Raw genomic sequence first — 23,475 nt, 5'->3', positions numbered from 1 at the left:
GAGCTTGATATTTATTCTTCTTTTCTCATGAGGCATTTATTACTTTGTAAGTCTTGGCCAAGATACTGAGCAGAGTTTATAGCGTTTTCATGGGTCTGGAGGGATAAAAATTGGGGTTCAAGGCCTGCTAAGAAAGAGGGCCTCTGGTTAACATCCCAGGCATGCGTTGGATCCCTGAAGGGCCATGCCTAGAAATAAGGGCAAAGCTGCAAAAATTAAAGCCCAGTTTTACACCAGCTCAGTCTCAGGCTGGGTTAAGGTGATCTCCCTTTATCCTAACTATCTGCCAGAAGCAAACATAAGCCTTTGGAGGAAAATAGAACCTCAGATTATCTCTCCGTGTTTTCATATGCAAATACCTGGCAGTCGGTAATAAGTCAGCAAGCATACTCAAGACCTGAGACCTTACAACTGAAAACCAAGAGGGAGAAAAAACCTGGCAATAGAAACAAACCTACTGGAGCTTCAGATAATGGAATTGTCAAATATAGGTTTTAAAATAACTGCAAATAGGAGTTCCCGTCGTGGCGCAGTGGTTAACGAATCTGACTAGGAACCATGAGGTTGCGGGTTCGGTCCCTGCCCTTGCTCAGTGGGTTAAGGATCCGGCGTTGCCGTGAGCTGTGGTGTAGGTTGCAGACGCGGCTCGGATCCCGAGTTGCTGTGGCTCTGATGTAGGCCGGTGGCTACAGCTCCGATTAGACCCCTAGCCTGGGAACCTCCATGTGCCACGGGAGCGGCCCAAGAAATGGCAAAAAGACAAAAAAAATAAAAATAAAAGTAAATAAATAAATAAATAAATAAATAAAATAACTGCAAATAATATGTTCAGGAAAATAGCAAATAGATGACAACATGGCGAATTTAATAAGAGAACTTTAATCTATAAAAACAGTGAATGGACCTTGGGGTGGAAATGCTATAAAATTTGGTTGTGATGATCATTGTACAACTATAAATATAATAAAATTCATTGAGTAATTAAAAAAATGGAAAATAAATTAAAAAAAAACAGTGAATGGACATACTAAACTGGAAAATTCAACAACTAACATTAAGCATTAGTAAATGAGTTTAAAAGAAGATTAAATATAGCCAAAGAGAGGATTACTGAATTGGCAGATAGGGCCATAGATATTATCAAGACCAGCTCATGAAGAGAGGAAAAAAAGAATTTTTCTTCATTATGAGAAACTGTTTAGAGATTGAGGAGGCAAGCCACAGGGTGGGAGAATATATTTGCAGTTCCTCTAACAAACAACTCATGTACATACAGTCCATGTCAGGAACTCCTACAGAGTAATAAGAAAAAGGCAAATAAATAGAAAAAGGGACAAGAGACTTGAATAGACACTTCACAAAAGAGGGTGTTCAAATGACTGAAAAGCATGCAGGAAGGTGGTTTATTTTACTAGTCACCAGGGATATGCAGAATAAACAGATACCACTATGTACGCATCAGAATGACTAAAATGAAAAAGGCTGTGTACCAGATACTGTGAGAACAAGAAACAGCTCCAACGTGAGTATAAATTGGTTCAGATGTTTCAGAGAACAGCTTGTCAATATTCAAAACTGAACACACACATGTCTTTGGACCTAGTAAGTGCATTCCTATGTAGATTCCCAGTAGAAATGTGTACCTGTGAGCATCAGAAGACATATACAACACGGTTCATTCACATCACCCAAGTGTTCATCAACCAAGCTTGGATAAAAAAGCCTTAGTATATTCCCACAGTTGTGGAGCAATGAAAATTCACGAAGTATGCAGACAAGCAGTAACCGAGATGAATCTTCCAAGTATGACATTGAGCAAAAGATCAAGCATATAGCCTGTATGATCCCACTTGTGTACATTTCAAAAAGAGCGAAAACACAGAATATTAGAAGTAAAAAAAGTTGCCCTCGGGAAGGCCACTGGAGAAAGGGGGGTAATGACTGAGGAGGGATATTGCAGGTGATTTCTGAGCTGAGCGTTTTCTGTCTTGATCTGGGTGGTTGTGACACACTTGTGTTCACTGAAGTCATTGACCTTAACACTTATGTTTGGTATTCTTTACTGTAGGCATGTTACACTTAAAAAGAAAAAAAAAAAATCATTCTCTTACTTGTATAGACTAGTAAAAATGTGGCTTTTCCTTTAAGAGGAATTTGGCCCCACTCTTAAAGCTCTGTGGTTAAAGTGTTGGAGCAGGTAAAGCGACGCAGAATCGTTATCTGGTTAATAAAATGGAACAGCTGCCCCGTCAGTGGAGCCCATGCTCTCCTGTAGTGAGCCGGTGAGCTGTGTGTAGGTGGTGGTTGTTAGCCAGACGTGAGAAAATGCAAGTCAGATCTTTGTGGATACTCCTTTAGTTTGACTTCAAAGTTTCAAGCTGCCTTTTTCTGAACAGTGGTGAATGCTGAAGCTAGGGTTGAGGTCTGATATTTGATAACTTAGAAAAGCTATGAATATTTGATATTTTATGAATTTGCTACTTTGTATATTTTTGGACTTTATAAACATTGATAGAACAGCAGTACATAGGGTAATGCCTGGTGCATTATAGGTGCATGATAAGTATAAAATAATGAATCAATGAATAAATGAATGAAATATTAGAATAAAATCATAGTTCATAACTTAGAAATGATTGGTTTCAGAATTGAGCAGAGGCTCTTAGGATGCATATACCTAGTACTGAGCTTTTATTTTTATTTTCTTTATTTTTAATTTTCTTGTCCTTTTAGGGCCACACCCATAGCACATGGAGGTTCCCAGGCTAGGGGTCTAATCGGAGCTGTAGCTGCTGGCCTATGCCACAGCCACAGCCATGCCAGATCTGAGCTGCATCTGTGACCTACACCACAGCTCTCGGCAATACCGGATCCTGAACCCACTGAGCGAAGCCAGGGATCGAACCCGCAACCTTGTGGTTCCTAGTTGGATTCGTTTCCGCTGTGCCACGATGGGAACTCCTGAGCTTTTATTTTTCACTTTAACCTATGGATATTCATTTAGAGGTAAACCCAATAATCTAAGCAAAATACCATTAACATCTGTCTTCTCCAAGAAAACTTGGCTTCTGACCTATTTAATGAATTAGGGTGTTTTCCTCTTTGGTTCTGGGTGAACTGAACAAAGGTCGTACTGTGCTGAGCTTACATCTGATGACAGCCTGCACATTCTCCACTTGTCCGTAGTAAGGTGTGGTGGCACTTTTAATTGTAGGTGCACGACCTTCTATTTATAAGAGATTCATAAGCTGTGACCACAAAGAACATTACTAAAAAGAAGTTTTGAGCTATCATCTCCCTGTTTTACTTAAAATGAAATAAAACGAAAAGTAAGGAACTCAACATGTGACAGTTTCAACTGTCATTTTAAATTATTCATTCTTGTTATACCAACAAGAAATCTCACATCTCTCTTTCAAAAGTGACATTTGGGGTGAGTTTTGTTTGTGATGAAGTGGTTATTTGATTCTCTGCACTGTGCCCATTTTTATTGAACAGGTGCGGACTTTCTATTTGAACGTACTGAATGAGGAGGAGAGGAAACGCCTGTGTGAGAACATTGCGGGTCATCTGAAAGACGCACAACTGTTCATCCAGAAGAAAGCGGTGAGTGCTACTCTGTCAGCTAAAGGGTGGCACCTGCTGGCAGGAGAAGAGAATGCAGCTATGTGAGAGAACCCTGCAAAGGGAAAATGTCATTTTTTTTACTTGAGCCTAACAGACTTAAAAAATTAGTATGAATCCTCAATCAACCTTTGATTCTTTCCTCTCTGTGTTCTATCTCCAGTGGATATGCCATAGCCATTGACCCTTAGTTTGGTCTAATATGTGGTAATTTAGTGGCGTTTAGGGTCCGTTGTCTTCTATGCTGTTCAATTCGACTGCCGTCAAATTCTATGTAGGACAATATTGTCCAATATCAAAATGTGAGTCCTGCCACAATTTTGCTTAGATTTGAGATAATAAGAAATAATTTTTATGGTTTGAGGTCTGCCTGACCTTTTATGTTACAATACCTGACCCTCCTTCAGAAGCAACTAGAAACGTGCACGTTTTCTGGGAAAAGGGCTAAGCTGCTTCCAAAACTCATGCTGACCTTTTGTGCTGAGGTGCCAGGGGATTTCTGATGGTAGCTCATTGTGCTTTGTACTCACAGTGGTCTTCAGACCTGCCACAGGAGTCTGCCTCTTGTAAACTTAGGGACCAGCTATTTCCTTGTGTCTTGGTTGCTGCTTTGATCAGAGAGGTAGCTGCTGGGATGAGTTCTGAGGCCTGGAGACAAGTACCAGCAGGCAAAATTCCAGCAGGCAAAATTCTGTGTCTCTAACTGTCTTTCACGAGTGTGTGTATGGCAGGTGCCCACTTGTACTTCTTGCTGTCTTGGGCAGAGAGCCTGACTGTTGCACTGCGAGGTAGATGGGGCGGATTTTTTTCGTCTTTGATGAGAATAAGACAGTTTGTAAGTAGCAGAACTGGGCTCAAACCCTTGACCTTCTTATCCTCTCACATGTACTGTGGTTGCAAGGCCTCCTGCAGATTCTTGATGACTCACCTCCTGCTGTCTGCTTGGTCAGGAATTCTTGCTTAAAGTATGTGAAGTTGGGAGGTCCCTCTATGGCACAGTGGAAACGGATCCAAGTAGGAACCATGAGGCTGCGGGTTCGATCCCTGGCCTCGCTCAGTGGGTTAAGGATCCGGCGTTACCAGGAGCTGTGGTGTAAGTTGCAGATGCGGCTTGGCTCTGGCATTGCTGTGGCTGTGGCTGTCGCCAGCAGCTACAGCTCCGATTAGACCCCTAGCCTGGGAATCTCCATGTGCTGCTGGTGTGGCCCCAGAAGAGACAGGAAATAAAAGTATGTGAGGTTACCCAGCAGGGGCCAGTGTTTGATTGCTCACTTTAAATTCAGGCAGTATCTGGGCGTGTTTCTTAATACAAATCACTAAAATTTGTTGAGTTACTCTGAGGTTGGCTCTTTATATGCCATCCGTACAGCTCACCTCATAAGGTGTTTTTCTCACAATACTCTTTGAGGTGGATTTAACGGTCTCATGTTTATGGAGGGTGGATATCGGACAGTATGAGACAGGTTGAATTATCTCACTTATTTTATGGGGAGTGGATATTGAAGCTCTGCTGAACGGCTTCTCCAAGGTCGCCCAGCCAAGATATGTCCGGGTTTTCTCCAGACCCTGCACGTCTTTACTCCATTGGTAAATCCTGTGGCTCTGTGTTCGGTGGAAGTGTCCTTCTGTACCTGTGGAGTGACCGCTGTGAAGCAGACCCTGGGGACTGGCCTAGGAGGGGGCTGGGGGGATGTTTACAATATTTTCATTTGGTTTCAGGTCAAGAACTTCAGTGACGTCCATCCGGACTATGGGGCCCGCATTCAGGCTCTTCTGGACAAATACAATGCTGAGAAACCAAAGGTGAGCCCTGAGCAGCTCAGCTGTGCCGGGGAAGGCATGTCTGGATCCGCACACTGGGCTTCCTGTTATGTTGATTCTCTTCAGGGACAACTCTTCCAATTCTTTTTTTTTTTTTTTTTTTTTTGTCTTTTTGCTATTTCTTGGGCCGCTCCCGCGGCATATGGAGGTTCCCAGGCTAGGGGTCCAATCGGAGCTGTAGCCACTGGCCTACACTAGAGCCACAGCAACGCGGGATCCGAGCCATGTCTGCAACCTACACCACAGCTCAGGGCAACTCCGGATCGTTAACCCACTGAGCAAGGGCAGGGACCCAACCCGCAACCTCATAGTTCCCAGTCAGATTCATTAACCACTGCACCACGACGGGAACTCCTCTTCCAATTCTTAAGCCACTGTTCAGAATCTCGTTTGAAACAGATAGAAAGAACACACACTCTTCATTTTAGCCCTGGGCAGGATAAGACAGTTTAAGGTGAACACATTTTGAATGGTTACTTTCATCGGAGCACAAATTAAAGCTAAGATAAATACCAAGTTGCTGCTGTCGAGTGAGTTAATTAACCTGCTGGTCTTGTTTTTTTGAAACAGAATGCAGTTCACACCTATGTGCAGGCTGGATCTCACTTGGCTGCAAGGGAGAAAGCTAACCTGTGAGGGTCGGGGGCCCTGATCCTGCACCAAGTTGCCGTCTGCCTCTGAAGCAAAACATGGAATTCACACACATACCCATTCGTCACTGGATGCAAGATTCTCCTGTGCTAGACATGCAAATGCAAGCTTCTGTCTGTAAAATGATAATCCAGGTTTCTGTAGCAAATAATGCAATAATGGCTTTGAATGCTACTTTCCTAGGGGTAAGTGAAGGTTAGGGCTGAACAGTCATTTAAAGGGAATGTGTATTTGCCTTTGACAGTTGATTATTCACTTAAAACAACCAGAGTGAAAATTTCTAGCAGATATATGATTTTATTTGATAAGAAAAAACCTTGGCAAAATGAATATCTTTACATTATCATCTCGTGAACTATTATATAAAAATATGGCCATAATTATATAAGAAGAAAAGATGAAAATAATCCACTCAGAAATTTTGATTTTTCCAAGTTCCATATAGGAAAAATATACCTAATGCTTTGGGGTCTTTTGAAAATAACTTCAGTACCATCATGACTTAATGTTTAATCCTGCTTGGAACTGATGAGATTTTTTAAAACTGGGAATTACATTTATGCTAATACAGCATTGATTTTTGCAACAGACTGATTTGTAATTGCTTACATTTTTACAATAAAATAATCTGCACTTAAAAATAGAAGACTGGTATTTGATTTATTTAGGCTCCATGTCTAACTTGGAATGTCTTAAGATACTTAATTTAAATATCCTATGTTACCAAATGCTTACCCTTAAAATTAAAAATGCCAACTTTGGGAGTTCCCGTTGTGGCACAGCGGGAATAAACCCAACTAGTATCCATGAGGATGTGGGTTCAATCTCTGGCTTTGCTCAGTGGGTCAGGGATCCAGCGTTACCGTGAGTTGTGGTGTAGGTCGCAGACGCAGCTCAGATCTAGCGTTGCTGTGGCTGTGGTGTAGGCTGGCAGCTGCAGCTCTGATTTGACCCCTAGTCTGGGAACTTCCATATGCTGCGGGTGTGGCCCTAAAAAGAGCAAAAAATCCAGCTTCACTAGTATGCGCTTTGCTTAAACCGATAGCCTTTAGGCACAGCCTCTGAGACACAGGGGACCAGACCGTTATTCTATTGGGAAAGCAGCACATTGTGCTGCTTTGAAAATTACTTGGAAAATTACTTGAAAATTACTTGGATCTCTTGTTCCTTAGCTTACTTCGTTATCTGATAATGAGTTTTAATTTTTAAAATTTTAGTTTTCAGTTTTTTCTTCCCAGTTTTACTGAGTTACAATTGACATACAGCACTGTATAGGTTTAAGGCATACAGTATAATGATTGAACTCACATCATGAAGTGTTATCACAGTGCGTTTAGTGAACATTCATCATCTCATACAGATACAGCATTAAAGAAACAGAAAATCATTTTCTGGAGTTCCCGCGGTGGCTCAGTGGTAACGAACCTGACTAGTACCTGTGAGGACGCAGGGTCAATCCCTGGCCTTGCTCAGTGGGTTAAGGATCCAGTGTTCTGTGAGCTGTGGTGTAGGTTGCATATGCAGCTCGGATCTTGTGTGGCTGTGGCTGTGGCTGTGGCTTAGGCTGGCGGCTACAGCTCTGATCAACTCCTAGCCTGGGAACCTCCATATCCCATGGGTGTGGCCCTAAAAAAAGACAAAAAGAAAAAAATTTTCTTCTTGTGATAAGATCTCTTAGCATTTCCTCCTAATGATTTTCATGTGTTATAACTTAAGAGCAGTGTTAATTATATTTATCATGTTGTACCTTCCATTTCTAGTACTTGTTTATCTTGTAACTACAAGTTTGGACCTTTTGACTGCCTTTCTCTAAGTCCCCTTCCCTCTGTCCCCCACCTGATAGTAACTACACATCTGATCTCTTTTTCTATGACTTTGATTATTGATGAAGTATACTATGCTCCTGTTACACAACCTAGTGATTCAGTATTTCAGTGCATTTCAAAATGATCATGACGATAAATCAGTTATGATATGTCCCCGTGCAAAGATATTACATAGTTACTGATTGTATTCCTCACACGGTACATCTCATACCTATGACTCATTTATTTTGCAACTGGGAATTTGTACATCTTAATTAATATCCCTCATCTATTCCCCCCCCCCACCCTTTCCTGTGGCAACTTTGTTATGTTTGTTCATTTATTTTGTTTTATAGATGCCACATATAAGTGAAATCATACAGAATTTGTCTTTAACTTATTTTACTGAGCATAATACCCTTTAGGTCCATCCTACTTTGCAGATGGCAAGATTTCATTCTTTTTTATGGCTAATATTCCATTATATAGCACATCTTTTAAATCCATTCATCTATTGATGGGCACTTAGGCAGCACTTAAGTCAAAGGGCAAGGACATGTACTGTTACCCACGAAGCCTGTGTGTGTGTGTGTGTGTGTGTGTGAACATAGCCTAATTTCCTGTAGACTTCTCCTTCCATCAGTTCTTCAACACCACTAGAAACTTCACTGGTCATTGTCCTCTTCACGTCCTTACTTCCCTGCTTATTCTGGTTAGATTTCATAGTTCAAAATGATAACCGCTCCAGAACCCAGGCTCTCACTTTGTCACTTCTTACTCTGGAAATGTCTGGCTGGAGCAAAACACAGCCCCGCTGGCTGGGCTTGTAAAATTTGACAACAAACTCAAGTGGACCCTCAGCACTTCCTGGAAACCTATTTTTCCTTCCTCAGTAAACTCTCCCTCTGCTCCTATTCCATCAAGGACAGGGAAATTTCCCTTTTCTCCATCAAAATCCTCCCACCTGCCAGCATCAACATCCATGTGCTCTTCTTTCCTTCCTATTGACAGAGATGAGTTCTGTTCATATTGAGGCCTAGCCCCGCTACAAGCACTGGTCCAAGCCCTCCTGACTGTCCTGGAATTCTACCTGGTTCCTCTTAGCATGCAAATCTGCTGCTCAAATCCTCTCTTGATCTCATAGGCCTCTCTTATTATTGACCCCTTGAATCTGCTCCCCTTTATTGAAAAAAAACTTAAGAGAATTGCCTTTATTTGTGATCCACACTATTTTCTGTCCTTGCCAAGGTCATCAGTGACTTCCAGGCCACAAAAATCCAGTGGTCCCATTCAGCAATCCCACTTCTGGGTATATACCCCAAAGAAGTGGAAGCAGGGGCTTGAAGAGATAGGTGTACAATTCACAAGGGCCAAAAGGTGAAATTAATCTAAGTACCCATTGATGGATGAATGGATAAACAAAATGCACATCCAGACCATGGAATATTACTCAGCCTTAAAAAGGAAGGAAATTCTGGCCTATGCTACCACATGCATGAACCTTGAAGACATTATGCTAAGTGAAATAAGTCTGACACAGAGGACAAATATGGTATGAACCCATTTATATGAGGCACCTAGAATAATCAAATACGCAAAGACACATTAGAATGGTAGTTGCCAGGGGCTGAGGGAGGGGCAGGTGGAGCGTAATTATTTAATGGCTGTAAAGTTTCAGTTTCAGAAAATGAACAAGTTCTGGAGCTGGAGGGTAGCATGCAGAATTTCCTGGGCCAGGGATAGAACCAGCACCACAGCAGTAACCAGAGCCACGGGAATGACAATGCTGGAACCTTAAACTGCTGAGCCACCAGGGAACTCCCCTAACAGGTTTTTTTGAGATAGAATTCACAAACCATAAAATTTACCCACTTAAAAGTTACAATTCAGTGGTTTTTAGTGTGTGCACAGAGTTGTGCAATCAAGGCCACAATAAATTTTAGAACATTTCTGTCATCTGTAAAAAGACCTGGTACCCATTAGCAACCATTCACCATTGCCCCACCTTAATCCTGCCTGGCAAACCCTTGGCTGTCATGGATCTGTCTATAGAGTTGCCTACACTTCATATCTTATTTAAGTGGAATCATACAGTTGTTTTTTAAGACTGGCTTCTTTCACTTAGTATAATGTTATCAAGATTGTTATGTGTTATATCATGTGTCAGTACTTCATTTCCTTTTATTGCCAAATAATACTCCATTAAATGGATGAGCTATGTCTTTTTTTTTTTTAATCCATTCATCAGTTGACAGACAGTTGGCTTGTGTCCTCTTTTTGCCTATTATGAATAATGCCGCTCTGAACATTGGTGTACATGTTTTTGTGTGGTTATGCCTTTTCATTTCTCACATTCTTGCCTTCTTAAAAGGCATTGTCACTTATTTTCTGGTACACCACTGTCTAAAAGTCAACCTCTGGTATTTTATTTTATTTTATTTTGTCTTTTTATTTATTTATTTATTTATTTATTTTTGTCTTTTTGCCATTTCTTGGGCCGCTCCCACGGCACATAGAGGTTCCCAGGCTAGGGGTCGAATTGGAGCTGTAGCCACCGGCCTACGCCAGAGCCACAGCAACGCAGGGTCCGAGCCGCGTCTGCAACCTACACCACAGCTCACGGCAACGCCAGATCGTTAACCCACTGAGCAAGGGCAGGGACTGAACCCGCAACCTCATGGTTCCTAGTCGGATTCATTAACCACTGCGCCATGACGGGAACTCCTATTTATTATATTTTATTTTGTCTTTTTGCCTTTTCTAGGGCCGCTTCCCACAGCATATGGAGGTTCCCAGGCTAGGGGTCGAATCGGAGCTATAGCCACTGGCCTACGCCAGAGCCACAGCAATGCGGGATCCAAGCCGCGTCTGCGACCTACATCACAGCTCACGGCAATGCCGGATCCTTAACCCACTGAGCAAGGCCAGGGACCGAAACCCGCAACCTCATGGTTCCTAGTCGGATTTGTTAACCACTGCGACACGCCAGGAACTCCTATTTTTTAAAATGTTTTCTTTTTACAGTCACATCTGAAGCATATAGAAGTTCCTAGGCTAGGGATCGAATTGGAGCTGCAGCTGCCAGTCTACACCTCAGCCACAGCAATGTGGGTTCTGAGCCTCATCTTCGACCTACGCCACAGCTACACCTACACCAGCAACGCAGGATCCTTGACTCACTGCGCGAGGCCAGGGGTTGAACCCGCATCCTCACAGACACTGTTTTGGGTTCTTAACCTGCTGAGCCACCATGGAAACTCCTAACTTCTGGTATTTTAAAGTCTATTCCTTGCTCTTTTGAAAGAAGGGCTTATTCTGGGCTTACAGAAACATGGAAAGATCACTGTGTTCCTTTCAAATTCAATGTCAGAATTGCAGTTTCAAACACATTAATTTTATCCTTTTGTGGAGAATGGATCATATCTCTGCTACACAAATGAGTTTTAAAAACATCTTTGCACTTTCTTTTCCTTTCTTTTTTTCTTTGCCTCTTAGTTCATATCACTAAAAGGCAAAGGGCCAATTCCACTTTAAATGATCCAATAAGACAAATTGAAGGCTTTAAAATCCTTCTCAGAACTTTTAAAGATGTGAAAGGTTAGTAGAGGTGAATTCCAAACATCCTGCAGGCTTTTCAGTTTTTGAGAATTTTAATCAATCAATGGAAAATGCCATTGTCATTTATTTATATATTTATTTATTTATTTTCTTTTTAGGGCTGAACCCATGGCAAACAAAAGTTCCCAGGCTAGGGGTCGAATCAGAGCTATAGCTGCCAGCCTACACCACAGCCACAGCACACCAGATCCAAGCCGTGTCTGCAACCTACACCACAGCCCACGGCAATGCCAGATCCTTAACCCACTGAGCAAGGCCAGGGATCGAACCAGCATCCTCATGGATCCTAGTTGGGTTCCTTAACCACTGAGCCATGAAGGGAACTCCCATTGTGATCATTTTTTTACAAAGGAAATACTCTTCCCCTCATTGGACTATTTGATAAATGAATTTTGTATTATTTTTATTTTTGTTTTTTGCTTTGTTATTGTTTGCTTAAAGTGTGGTATTTTAAACTGTCCTTGTACCTTCTGCTCTTTAATGAATTGTTTGATGAAGCTATATGTTTAAGTAAAACTCACATTGGAAAGAGTATAGTGGGTTAAATGATGACCCCCAAAAGAATATGTTTATGTCCTAATCTCAGGAATCTGTGAAGATGACCTTATTTGGAAAAAAATGTTTTTGCAGGATCTTCAGATGGGATCATCCTGGTTAATCCAGATGGGCCCTAAACTCAAAGCTAACTGTGCTTCTCAGCAAAGGAAACCATTAAAAAAGAGAGAGAGAGAATCTACAGAATGGGAGAAAATAGTTTCAAACAATGCAACGGACAAGAACCTAATCTCTAAAATATACAAACAACTTATACAACTCAACAGCAAAAAAAAATCCAACAACCCAACCGAAAAATGGGCAAAAGACCTAAACAGACATTTCTCCAAAGAAGACATGCAGATGGACAACAAGCACATGAAAAAATGCTCAACATCACTGATTATTAGAGAAATGCAAATCAAAACTACTATGAGATAACACCTCGCACCTGTCAGAATGGCCATCATTAACAAGTCAACAGGAGTTCCCATCGTGGCTCAGTGGTTAATGAATCCGACTAGGAACTATGAGGTTGTGGGTTCGATCCCTGGTCTTGCTCAGTGGGTTAAGGACCTGGCATTGCCGTGAGCTGTGGCGTAGGCCGCAGACACGCCTCAGATCCCAAGTTGCTGTGGCTGTGGTGTAGGCCTGCGGCTACAGCTCCAATTGGACCACTAGCCTAGGAACTTCCATATGACCTGGGTATGGCCCTAAGAAGAAAAAAAAAAAAGAATGGATAAGCAATGAAGTCCTGCTGTATAGCACCAGGAATTATATCCAATCACTTGTGATAGAACATGATAGAAGATAATACGAGAAAAAGAATGTATATATATATATATATATATATATATATATATATATATATACACACACACACTGAAGCTATGTATGAATACATGAATGTATTTGCTGTACAGCAGAAATTGACAGGACACTGTAAATCAACTATAAAAAAATTGGCAATCTGAATTTGTCTGTAAATCTCTTTATTTTTACATAAGGCAACTAAGAGTTCCCATTGTGGTGCCGCAGAAACAAATCCGACTAGGAACCCTGAAGTTGCGGGTTCTATCCCTGGCCTCACTCAGCGGGTTAAGGATCCGGCATTGCCGTGAGCTGTGGTGTAGGTCTCGGACGCAGCTCGGACACAGCCACTGCTGTGGCTGTGGTGTAGGCCAGCAGCTGAAGCTCCAATTGGACCCCTAGCCTGGGAATCTCCACATGCTGTAGGTGCAGCCCTAAACAGACAAAAACAAAAACGGCAACTAATTCATAATAAGAAACAAAACAAAACCTCAAAATACAAGTAAAAAGAAATTGTGTGTGTGCATCAAACAAAAACATCTGTAAACCCCAGTGAACCATGAGTTCCGTCTTGTGAGGGGACTCCTGTCCTAGGGTGGAAAGGTTGTGGGGAGGATCGCTCCATATCCTTTTGGCATCTTTGGCCTCTCCAGGAATCTCCTAAATGCTCGGAACCAGAGGGTCACCAAGGGTTTTATAGGTGGTCAATGCTTTGCTGAGTCTGCCCGGCTGAACTGAACAATACAGAGACGGTGTAACATGTTAAATATTTTATTCACATTGTTTACAAACTGTATCCACCTGGAAAACACATGCATCCAAAAATAGATTATTTTACAGTCATTCACATTTTTTAAAAACACGTCACTTATGCCGTGAAACGCTAAGATGGAGGCCCCGGGTCTGCATTTGTTGGCTCAGCGCCGGGTCACGTGAAGCTTCCTGCTCTGGGGCACTTGGGGTCCTGGGCAGTTCACCTGGTCGAGGTCACTAGTGGCTCACCTACCTACCAGCAACTGATGAGAAAATGTCAGTGCAGACTTTCAACCATGAACATTCACTGGTATAAATCCACCATCACTATATTCGTCAAGGAAATATGTGTCTTAGAGCTTGCACGCACATCAGGTAGGAAGATACACCAAAAAGATTCATAATTTCATTGGCTGTTACCACGCTGTCAGGACATTCCCAGTTCTAGAAAGGTTTAGACCACAGACAGAATCCTCCGTGAATTACGATGTTCTGGGGTCGACAGCTTGAATCATAGACACAGCGGTGAATTGGAAATGGATGCAAGTATCTGTTGACTAACGCTTTGCATCTCTGATGCCCCCACCATAGGAAAAGAGGGGGGATAAACTCAGCAAGAATCAAGAACATGCCTGATTTCAAGTGTGTTCCTCCAGAAGGATGGCCACGGGTGTTTTGCTGAGGGGTTGAAACGACGTTCTGGTTAAGAAACTTACTATGAACATATATACTGAATCCCATTATGTACCAGCTTGATGGCGTAGCTCCTGTACTCAGTAAGAAACCTCCCTATGGAATTTGACTTTAATGATTTAAAATCTACAGTGTTTGTCTTACATCTCACCCCCTCTGACTACATTAACTACAAACTAATCACCTTTTTTTTTTTTTTTTCTTTGTGAGGTGCTATTAAATATGTGAAAACTTCTGAGCCTTTGGAATGGGAGCCGGGGATAAGTCTCTGATGGTGGAACTGAATCCTGGAGTTCCCGTCGTGGCTCAGTGAAAACGAAACTGACTAGTATCCATGAGGACACAGGTTCGATCCCTGGCCTCACTCAGTGGGTTAAGGATCTGATGTTGCCACGAGCCGTGGTATAGGTTGCAGACGAGGCTCCGATCTGGCCTTTCAGTGGCTGTGGTGTAGGCCAAGGGGTACAGCTCTGATTTGACCCCTAGCCTGGGAACCTCCATATGCTGAGGGAGTGGCCCTGAAAAGACAAAAAACAAAAACAAAAAAGAACTTTTTCTCTGAGCAGCACCAATGGCACTGGCAATTGTGTTTCTGCAGCTCTTGATTAGGGAAGTCAAGTCTGATCAAGGTACCACCAAAGGTCACACCCTCCTTCCCTTGGCTAAAAAAAAAAAAAAGAATTTCTCCAGGGTTACTGCCATCACCCCCAAGGAGACAACAATGATTCTGAAGCCAAATGTAAGCTGAGATGGGGAGAAATTTTATCAGCATGTTTGCACATTAAAAAATAAAAACAAAACAACTTTCAAATGTCTATTGCAATCTGCTTGTTTTTTAAGAGACAGAAATCCAAAAAATGAGCTCGATGGCGGAGCAGATCATAGCTTGTCTTCCTGCCACCCGTGTGCATTTTTTCCAAATTTGTACACTAATCTTCGGTCGACCCGTTCCAAAATTCCTGTTTTGTAGTAGTACCTGTGAAAGACAGCAGAAGAGAAATGTGGGGAGGGTTTGCACCCCAGGGGAACAACAGAACGTAAACACTCTCCTCATTCCTCTCAGGTGACAAGGCGGGGTCCTCGGTTACCCCGGTATTTTCACGCCCTCTTATCAACTTACACTTAAACCTTTCCCAGACATCTTGAGGACTGAACCTTGCCACATTCAGTTCAAAGTGTGTGAGAGAGTGTGTGTGCGTGTGTGTGTGTCATGGCCTGGCTTCAGAGTGATCCCCGGGGGTGAACACTGCCTAGAAAGAAAAGGATGGCATGCCAATTTACAAACCCTAATCCCACCTGTAACTCAGAGCCAACGTGTTGTCTCATGATCTTTGGATTATCAAGTAAAATGCTGCAAAAACAGCTGAATTTCCTACAGCTGGCCATTTTACAAAGCTCTGTCTGATGGCTTGGGGCATTTTGGGCTGGTCACTTACCTCAGAGCTCTGCTCAACTTTTCATACGTCATCCTGTCATTTTTCTTCCTTTGTCCCCACATCTTTGCCAGGGCCTCGGATTTAACCACCCGAAAAATACCTTGTTCCCTATCTTCCCATTCCAGGATGCCACAGTTTTCTTCAGGAGATAGAAGCAGGTCTCGTACAAATTCCCATAGATGAGAACTTTGGAGGCCTTTTGAGAAAGGAAAAAAGGTGAGTTAAGATGGAAAAAAAAAAATAAAGAGTTGTACCACTTCTCATTAACCCATGAACATTGCTCCTTGCCGGCCTTTAGGACCCCACGCTTTGCCTGGAACCTTACTGAGCTGTGACGTGTCCTCTTTTACTGAAGCAATTACAAAACACATGCAGAGACACCATATTTACATCAGCCAGCAGAACTGGCTCTCAAACCTTCCTTGCCCTATGGAACCACCGACCAACTCCAATGGAATGAATGAGATGATGCAGAATGATGTTTTCATTCTTCTCGTTGACAGGCAGCATGGTTGTCCTGAGATCCCATAGCCACAACTGTCCGGCTGGACTAATTCGACAGTTGTGTTTCTCACAAAAAGCTGGTATTTCTCTTGTTCCACTATATTGTAGTGAAGACTGGCTCTGGGGTCTGACTGCCTGGGTTTGGGTCCTGAATTTACCTCTTCTAGCTCTGTAATCAAATCTTTCTAGTTATTTTCTCTCCCATAGAACAGGTTAATAAGAGTACCTACATCATAGCATGGGTTAGAGGATTATGATTTAATACATAGTAAGTGGTTAGAACCAAACCTAGCAGGCTTAACTCTGTACTGGGGCTATCTTAGTGCTGGGAAAACGAACAGAATAGTCAATTCCTAGGGGTTTTTTAAGTATCATCCTTGAGTACTTTAGTGAGAAGGAGCCGCAGTTGACCAGGAGAAGCAGATCCTTATTCAACATGGCGAGAAAATGTCTTTAATTCTCCTAATACCATTTCCCAGTGAAAAGAAATAAATTGGATTATGGTAACATTTATAAAAGTAATCATCAATTTCTCTGCTATGTCCCTGGGGAAATAACTGGTCCCACTCAAAACAGTGAGTTTCAAAGCTTATTAAAGTGGATCACTTTGGCTCATGAATGGTTTAAGGACATTAGCGAGGAAAGAGGGCACCTCTGCACTTACTTGTTCGACTATGATTGTGACAGTCTTGGCTTTTGATGCCACTTGTTTTCAAGCAACTGGAGTCAGCATCTGCAACAGATGATTTAGCTGTAGGAAGGAATCCAGAGGCCACATTCTGACCTAAAATCACACCAAATGAGCAACTTTTTTTTTTTTCTTGGTCTTTTTGCCTTTTCTAGGGCTGCTCCCTCAGCATATGGAGGTTCCCAGGCTAGGGGTCTAATTGCAGCTGTAGCTGCCAGCCTACGCCAGAGCCACTGCAACTCGGGATCCGAGCCGCGTCTTCGACCTACACTGCAGCTCACGGCAACACCAGAGCCTTAACCCACTGAGCGAGGTCAGTGATCGAACCCGCAACATCATGGTTCCTAGTTGGATTGGTCAACCACTGAGCCATGATGGGAACTCCCCAAATGAGCAACTATTAATTGAACTCCTTTGTGATAGGAGACAGCATGCCGGATGCTTTGGGATAATTAGAGATTTAAGGGGCATATGCATTTAACACTGGGGACCTACAGTGTGCCAGGCTCCACTATGACCTGGAGACAGAAAGCCAACAAGACAGATCTGGCTCCTGCTCACGTGGAGTTTAAGGACTACAGGGCAAGGAAAACTCGAGTGAAACACCAATCGCCCTTGTTGTGAGTGTTTTGGAGAAAGGAGATGTGAGAGAGAGAATAAGGCAGAGGAAAGCACTACTGTGGGGGGGTGGCCAGGGAGGGCCTCCTGGAGAGGAGACTGCGCACTGATGTCAGGAGGTGGGGGCATGTTCCGGGGGAAGGAGCAGCACATGCAAAAGCCAAGCTGGAGTGACTAGGACCAGACAGGCACAGGGGGCGCCCAGCATGGGGCTGGGTGGGTGAGATGCAGGGGCAGGTCATGGGGGCATGTTGTAAGGATGGGATTTTATTCAAAGAGCAAAGCAAGGACTTAGGACTTTGACAAGACCCACATTTTTAAAAAAGCCCTCTGGCCAGTGTGTGGAGAACACACACGAAGGGCCATAGGTAAAAGCAAAGAGCGTAGAGCTTCTGAATAGCAGAAGGTGAGGAATGAATTCCATGCCCAGATAAATTAGAACTCATACTGTAAGTAACAGTTTGAGGAACCCGCACTGCCCCAAAGTGTGTCTGGTTAGGAAACAAGGAGTTCCTGCTGTTGTGCAACGGGATCAGCAGTGTCTTGGGAGTGCTGGGACCCAGGTTCAATCCTGGCTTCTGCTGCAGCTGCGGCTAGGATCTGATCTCTAGCCTGGGAACTCCATGTGCAGTGGGGGCAGCCCCAAAAAAGAAAAACGAAAGGAAAGAAAAAAAAAGAAAGAAAGAAAAGGTGGCACTGGGTCACCCCTCCCTGGCACCCACCCGCCATGCTCACTCAGCTCCAGCCACACTGGCCCCAGCTCTTTGGGAAACTCGCAGGCACATCCCGCCTCGAGTGCTCTTTCCTGATGTCCAAGGCTCCCAGCCTCGTCTCCATCTTTGCTCAAAGCCACCTTCTCAGTGAGCCCCTCTCTGAGCACTGGACCTGGAACTGCACACACTCTCCCACTCAACACTCCGTGTCCTAATTTATTTTTTGTTGTCCCATTTATCACCTTGGAACATGTTATGTATTTATTTACTTTGTTCACTGGCAGACTTTACCCACTAGAGGGCAGGATTTGTGTTTCCATGTGGCTCCCCCAGCACCAGCACGGTTCTAAGTACATAGCAGGTGCTCCCCAATGGCTGGGGTGCAGCCACCCTGCTGTTCTGCACTATGCTCACCACCGCTGCGGGATCATGTGGTGGGGCACTTTGCTGTAATGACTGAATGACATAATAAGTATGTTGCCTGTTGCCTAGGGCTGCTTGCCCCAGTGAGAGTGGGTCATGTCATTCCTTGGCTAAAATCCCAGTCTGCCCTGGGGCGTCCACACGAGGCCCTTCATACACAGACCTCTACCCAGTTCTCCAGGCTGATCGCTTGCCGCTCCCCAACTCCTCCCCTCCCTTTGGTCAGATAGCCCCAATGGACCTTGACTTTCTCCTGCCTCAGGGCCTTTGCACGGGCTCCCCACTCCCCACTTCCACCCAGCTGACACCCCTCTCACAAGACCTCTTCAGGAAGCCATCTCAGAACTTACCCCCTGGGTTAAAGCCTCTTCTCTGTCCCTAGCACCTGTGTGTTCCTCAGCCTCCTGCAAAGCCCTGGCTCATTTCTTGCTCACCTGTGCGAACAGCTAATGTTAATACAGCACTTACTAACTGCCATATGCTTGGTAAGGGTCTCCCACACAGTTTCTCATTTAATCCCTGCCACCACCCTGGGGGGGTATTATTGCTATTTCCATTTATGGAGGAGGAAACTGAAGCCCTGAGAGTTTAAGAATCTCGTCCAGGGTGGTGGAGGCAAGATTTGAACCTGAGCAGTTCCATTCCAAAGCAGACGTTGGCAGCTACCGTGTCAGCATGTCATTCCCAGCAGGTGTTCAATAGACATTTACTCAATAGAGTAATTAGAAGAGTTTGTTGCCTGTTTGCTACTGCCCAGTGCTCGCCCCAATCTCCCCCGCCCTTCTGACCTACGCCCCATTTTACAGATAAGAAAACAGAGGGGAGGAGCGGCTGCGTATCTCCCCGTAGGTCACACCCTCACGGGCACACGAGTGTTGAGCCACAGGATGCCCTCCGCAGCAGGCACTGGGGGCTCAGCACGAAACAGGGGTCCAAGTTTCTCCTCTCAGAGGACTTACGCCCAAGAGGGCAGGAACATGCAATGGACAAATGTGGATGGTTTCCGCTGGTGATAAATGCTGTGGAGGACAAGACAGCCTGCGGGGAGAATACGCTGCAATTGTACAAGAGCCACCAGAGAAGTTCTCAGACTGGGACCCCAGCAGGAGGGAGCGGGCCCTGGCTGGGTTTGGGGAGCACGATCCAGGTCACCCGCCTGCCTAATGGGAAGGTGGGGGGAGCTGAGATCTCACGCACCGAGTCTGAGGTCAGAGCCCCGGCTCTAAAGACCACAGTGCCTGGTTCACCGGAACAATCAGTGACGCGAGCGTGTGACGTCGACTTCCGGGGTCACTGAGGCCACGACTCCGCCCTTTCCCAGGTCGCAGTCGGGAATGGTCTTGGTGGGGAAAGACGGGCTCCTGACCACAGTGGCCAAACCACAGTGAACACTCAGGTGAGTTCAGCTGACTGTGGGGTTGCCAAGGGGGGAAGAGAGGTGACAGCAGGTGAGCAGGGCTGCCGGCTGGTGGGTCAAGACCGAGAGCTCTGCCCGTCTCCCGATCTAAGGCCACGCTCCTGCTCGGCACGTCAGGTGCTGAGCAGACCTAGCTGTTGTTTTAATTTAATCTCTTAAGAAGAGAGAAAACAAAGGGGGTAAAGATAAACAAAGGTGAATTAATTGTTCACCGGGGACTAGACAACAAAAATCACAGAAGTGCCCACAAGGCGAGAAGTGGGAGGACAAGCGTCACCCTTTTGATTTCTGTGATTTCTCCATATGCTTCGCGGGAAGATACCGGCTTGACGGGATGAACACGGTGGTGGGTCCGCATGAGGCGGGGTTATGGGGATGGTGGGAGTTCCTCCTGGTGGGTCTGCCCAGAGATAAATAATCTTATTCTGGAGTTCCTGTCGTGGCTTGGCAGAAACAAAGCTGACTAGCAGCCATGAGCACGTAGGTTCAAACCCTGGCCTCGCTCAGTGGGGTAAGGATCCGGCATTGCCATGAGCTGTGGTGTAGGTTACTGACATGGCTTGGATCTGGTGTTGCTGTGGCTGTGGTGTAGGCTGGCAGCGGTAGCTCTGATTCGACCCCTAGCCAGGGAACTTCCACATGCTGCAGGTGTAGCCCTTAAAAAAAATTAAAAATCCTGTTCCATCTGTTCTGAGTTCTCAGCAGTGGCTCTGAAGGCAGTGCTGGGTTGGTTAGATTGGAGGCCTTGCTCGGCTGGGAGTGGCTGTAGGGGTGGCCATGAGGTGGGGGGCAGTGGCTGAAGCCATCAGCACATGGCCATGCCGAAGAAGGTTTCTGACACAAACCTCCCCAGGTTTAGCCAGAGGCGGCAGTAGCAGCATCATGTACCCCTGTTCCCTCTGCAGAGGCCCGTGGTGTCCTGGGCAGCAGGCTTCCCTGTCCCCCTGCTATCTTGAACATGTCCCTGCAGTTGGGCTGGGCCTGGCGTGGGGCCAGTGGGGCCATGGCCCTGGCTCTCTGCCGTCTGGGGGATTTGGAGAAGTTTGGTGGCTGTGCAACTGGAGGCTGCTAACATGTGGCCAAAGGGTATACGTCATTGTTTGAAATCATGGTCAGCTGTCTTCCAGAAGTTGGCATGGAACCTGGAGTGGCAGTTTCTAAATCGAGCTTGTGGTCCTCATGACACTAGCAGTTGGCCGTAAAGCCTGCACCCCACCCAGGAGATGCCCCCTGCAGCAAAGCCAGGCCCGGGCTGTGTTCACTGGGAAGAGGGGGAAGGATGGGTGGAAGGAGAGATGACGTCAAGAAGAACTGGGGTGCATTGCCCGGGGCTGGTTCAGAGGGTTTCCTAGCTTGGCGGGCCTGGGCCCCTTCAGCAGGTACTAAGTTGAAAACCTCCTGTTCTCTGGATCATTGCGGAGCTGGGCCTAGACCGAGGAAAACTGAGTCTTACGTCTCAACTGAGAGGGCAGCAGAGTGAACAGAAGGGTCTGGGAGTGTGCGTACATGTGTGCCTGTGTGTATGCGTGTGCCTTTGTGTGCAACATGTGGGCATGTGGGGAAGAGCACAGCATCTAAGAGCATAGACTGAGTGAGTTGGAATCTCAGCTCTGCATTTACTTATAACTTGAGAGTTACAGCATCGCCTGTTTGCTCAGATGTGAATGGGGATAATATTAATACCTGGTGAGGTTATTTTTTTATTTTTTACTTTTTTCTTTCTTTTTTTTTTTTTTTTTTTTTTTGCTTTTTAGGGCTGAACCCATGGCATGCAAAAGTTCCTGGGCTAGGCGTCAAATCGGAGCTGCAGCTGCAGCCTATACCACAGCCACAGCAACACTGATCGGAGCTGCATCTGTGACCTATACTGCAGCTTGTGGCAATGCCTGATCCTTTCCTCACTGAGAGAAGCCAGGGATCGAACCCACATCCTCATGGATGCCAGTCAGTTTCTCAGCCTGCAGAGCCACAATGGGAACTCTGTACCTAGTGAGGTTATGATGAGGAGTAAATGAGTCAATGTATGTGGAATACTTGCTGCACTGCACTGAGCACATAGTAAGGGCTTCACAAACTGTAACGATAGCTATTGAGTCTTCATCGAAGATGTTGGATGGGAACAGTGCCCGATGCCCCAGGATGCCACTTACTCCTCGTTGACCAGGCCCCTGGCCAGGGCCTTTGCCTGGGTCTCAGTAATTAAGAATCATCATTACCACCTTTAAAAAACAAACCCACCAAGGTTCCCTTTCCTACATGTACTTCTCCATCTGCAGAAGTGAAACGGTGAGGGTTGATTTTCAGAATCAGCATGGCCATTTGAGATTCTCCATCACCGTGTAATTATAAACATGATCTGCTTAGTGAGCTCAGATTCTCTGTAGATATTATCAGCCACCAGGCCTCTAATGGTTAGTAATTATTATTATTATTGCTAATGGGTACCAGTTTTTGGAGTGTCTACACTGCTGGCACAGGCCAGGCCCTTGATATGCACTGTGACTTGAACTCTTCACGACCTAGCGAGGGGCCCATCATTTTATAGACACAGAAACTGAGTATGGGGGAGGATAACGAAGCCACAGACCCAAGCCCCATGCTCTGTCCAGCACGATTCTCCCGCCGTCTTCTCCTAGTCTGTGATTATTTTAGCTCAGCCTTTGAGTGTGGCTGAAACCATTCAGCCCACGTGCCTAGCAACAGCCTGGACACAGTTTAAACTTGGTTACTTACAGTCTTTGATGGCAGCCTTGGTCTCTTCAGCATCATTAAAAAAGGAGTAACCTGGGAAAGAAAGCGAAATCCACAAACCATGCCATCAAATCCTTGTTTCCCTGGCCAGGCTGGGAGGGGAGGAGCTGGGGAGAAGGGAAGTGACTGTCCCTCTTTAGGGTAGTTTTATTTCAGAAGGAACCTTGGAGGAGTTCCTGTTGTGGCTCAGCAGGTTAAGAACCCTACTAGTATCCATGAGGATGCGGGTTCAGTCCCTGGCCTCGCTCAGCAGATTAAGGATCTGGCGTTGCTGTGGCTGCGGCCAGTAGCCACAGCTCCAATTCAAACCATAGCCTGGAAACCTCCATAAACCGTGGGGGTGCAGCCCTAAAAAGACAAAAAAAAAAAAAAAAGGAAAATTGGACACCATCTGGCCTGTATAGGACCCCTCAGAATTCATCCCGAGAGGTAAAATCTTGTTTTTAAAGCCTCCCTGGAGAAAGCCTCAGGCCAGGCATCCCAGTAGCCTCTGGGCTTTCCTGAACAGGCACTGGGAGGAGTCCTGGCCTGGGCTCTGTGCTGCACTGAGTTACTGACACCTGCGTGGACCTCTCCAGTCTGCCCACTTGACCCTCTCTGGGCTCAAGTTCCTCAC

At 45.0% G+C, this 23,475-nt stretch overlaps 3 protein-coding genes across 15 annotated transcripts in view; 2 read left to right on the top strand and 1 right to left on the bottom strand.

The window, feature by feature from the left end:
- CAT (catalase) overlaps positions 1-6,739 on the top strand; it is a 40,538-nt gene extending 33,799 nt beyond the window's left edge. For 8 of the 10 annotated variants that reach the window (XR_014836505.1, XR_014836503.1, XR_014836504.1 and 5 more), the window contains exons 11-13: positions 3,499-3,606; positions 5,344-5,427; positions 6,016-6,737. Coding sequence is in view for 2 of the 10 variants with exons in the window: in XM_021081498.2 (XP_020937157.2) it covers positions 3,499-3,606; positions 5,344-5,427; positions 6,016-6,081 (258 nt within the window). In the remaining 8 variants the exon portion in view is untranslated. 10 annotated transcript variants of the gene reach the window in all.
- A 6,879-nt stretch (positions 6,740-13,618) lies between these two features.
- Positions 13,619-23,475, bottom strand: part of ELF5 (E74 like ETS transcription factor 5) — a 29,753-nt gene continuing 19,896 nt past the window's right edge. For 2 of the 3 annotated variants that reach the window (XM_021077723.2, XM_005660987.4), the window contains exons 4-7: positions 22,842-22,892; positions 16,914-16,982; positions 15,746-15,941; positions 13,619-15,285 (exon numbers count right to left, since the gene is read on the bottom strand). In XM_021077723.2, the coding sequence (XP_020933382.2) occupies positions 15,189-15,285; positions 15,746-15,941; positions 16,914-16,982; positions 22,842-22,892 (413 nt within the window). In that variant the 3' untranslated portion in view covers positions 13,619-15,188. 3 annotated transcript variants of the gene reach the window in all.
- Positions 19,558-23,475, top strand: part of EHF (ETS homologous factor) — a 193,297-nt gene continuing 189,379 nt past the window's right edge. For both annotated transcript variants that reach the window (XM_021083196.2, XM_085011517.1), the window contains exon 1: positions 19,558-20,087. The gene's annotated coding sequence lies outside the window, so the exon portion shown is untranslated. The remainder of the gene's footprint in view (positions 20,088-23,475) is intronic.

The sequence above is a fragment of the Sus scrofa genome, chromosome 2 (assembly GCF_054392235.1).
Source record: "Sus scrofa isolate SSC_HxYL_T2T_F1_AM1 chromosome 2, Sscrofa_HxYL_maternal_Yorkshire_Landrace_v2.0, whole genome shotgun sequence".
NCBI lineage: Eukaryota > Metazoa > Chordata > Mammalia > Artiodactyla > Suidae > Sus > Sus scrofa.
The sequence above is the reverse complement of the archived record's forward strand: the minus strand, read 5'-3'. Positions and strand labels throughout refer to the sequence as shown.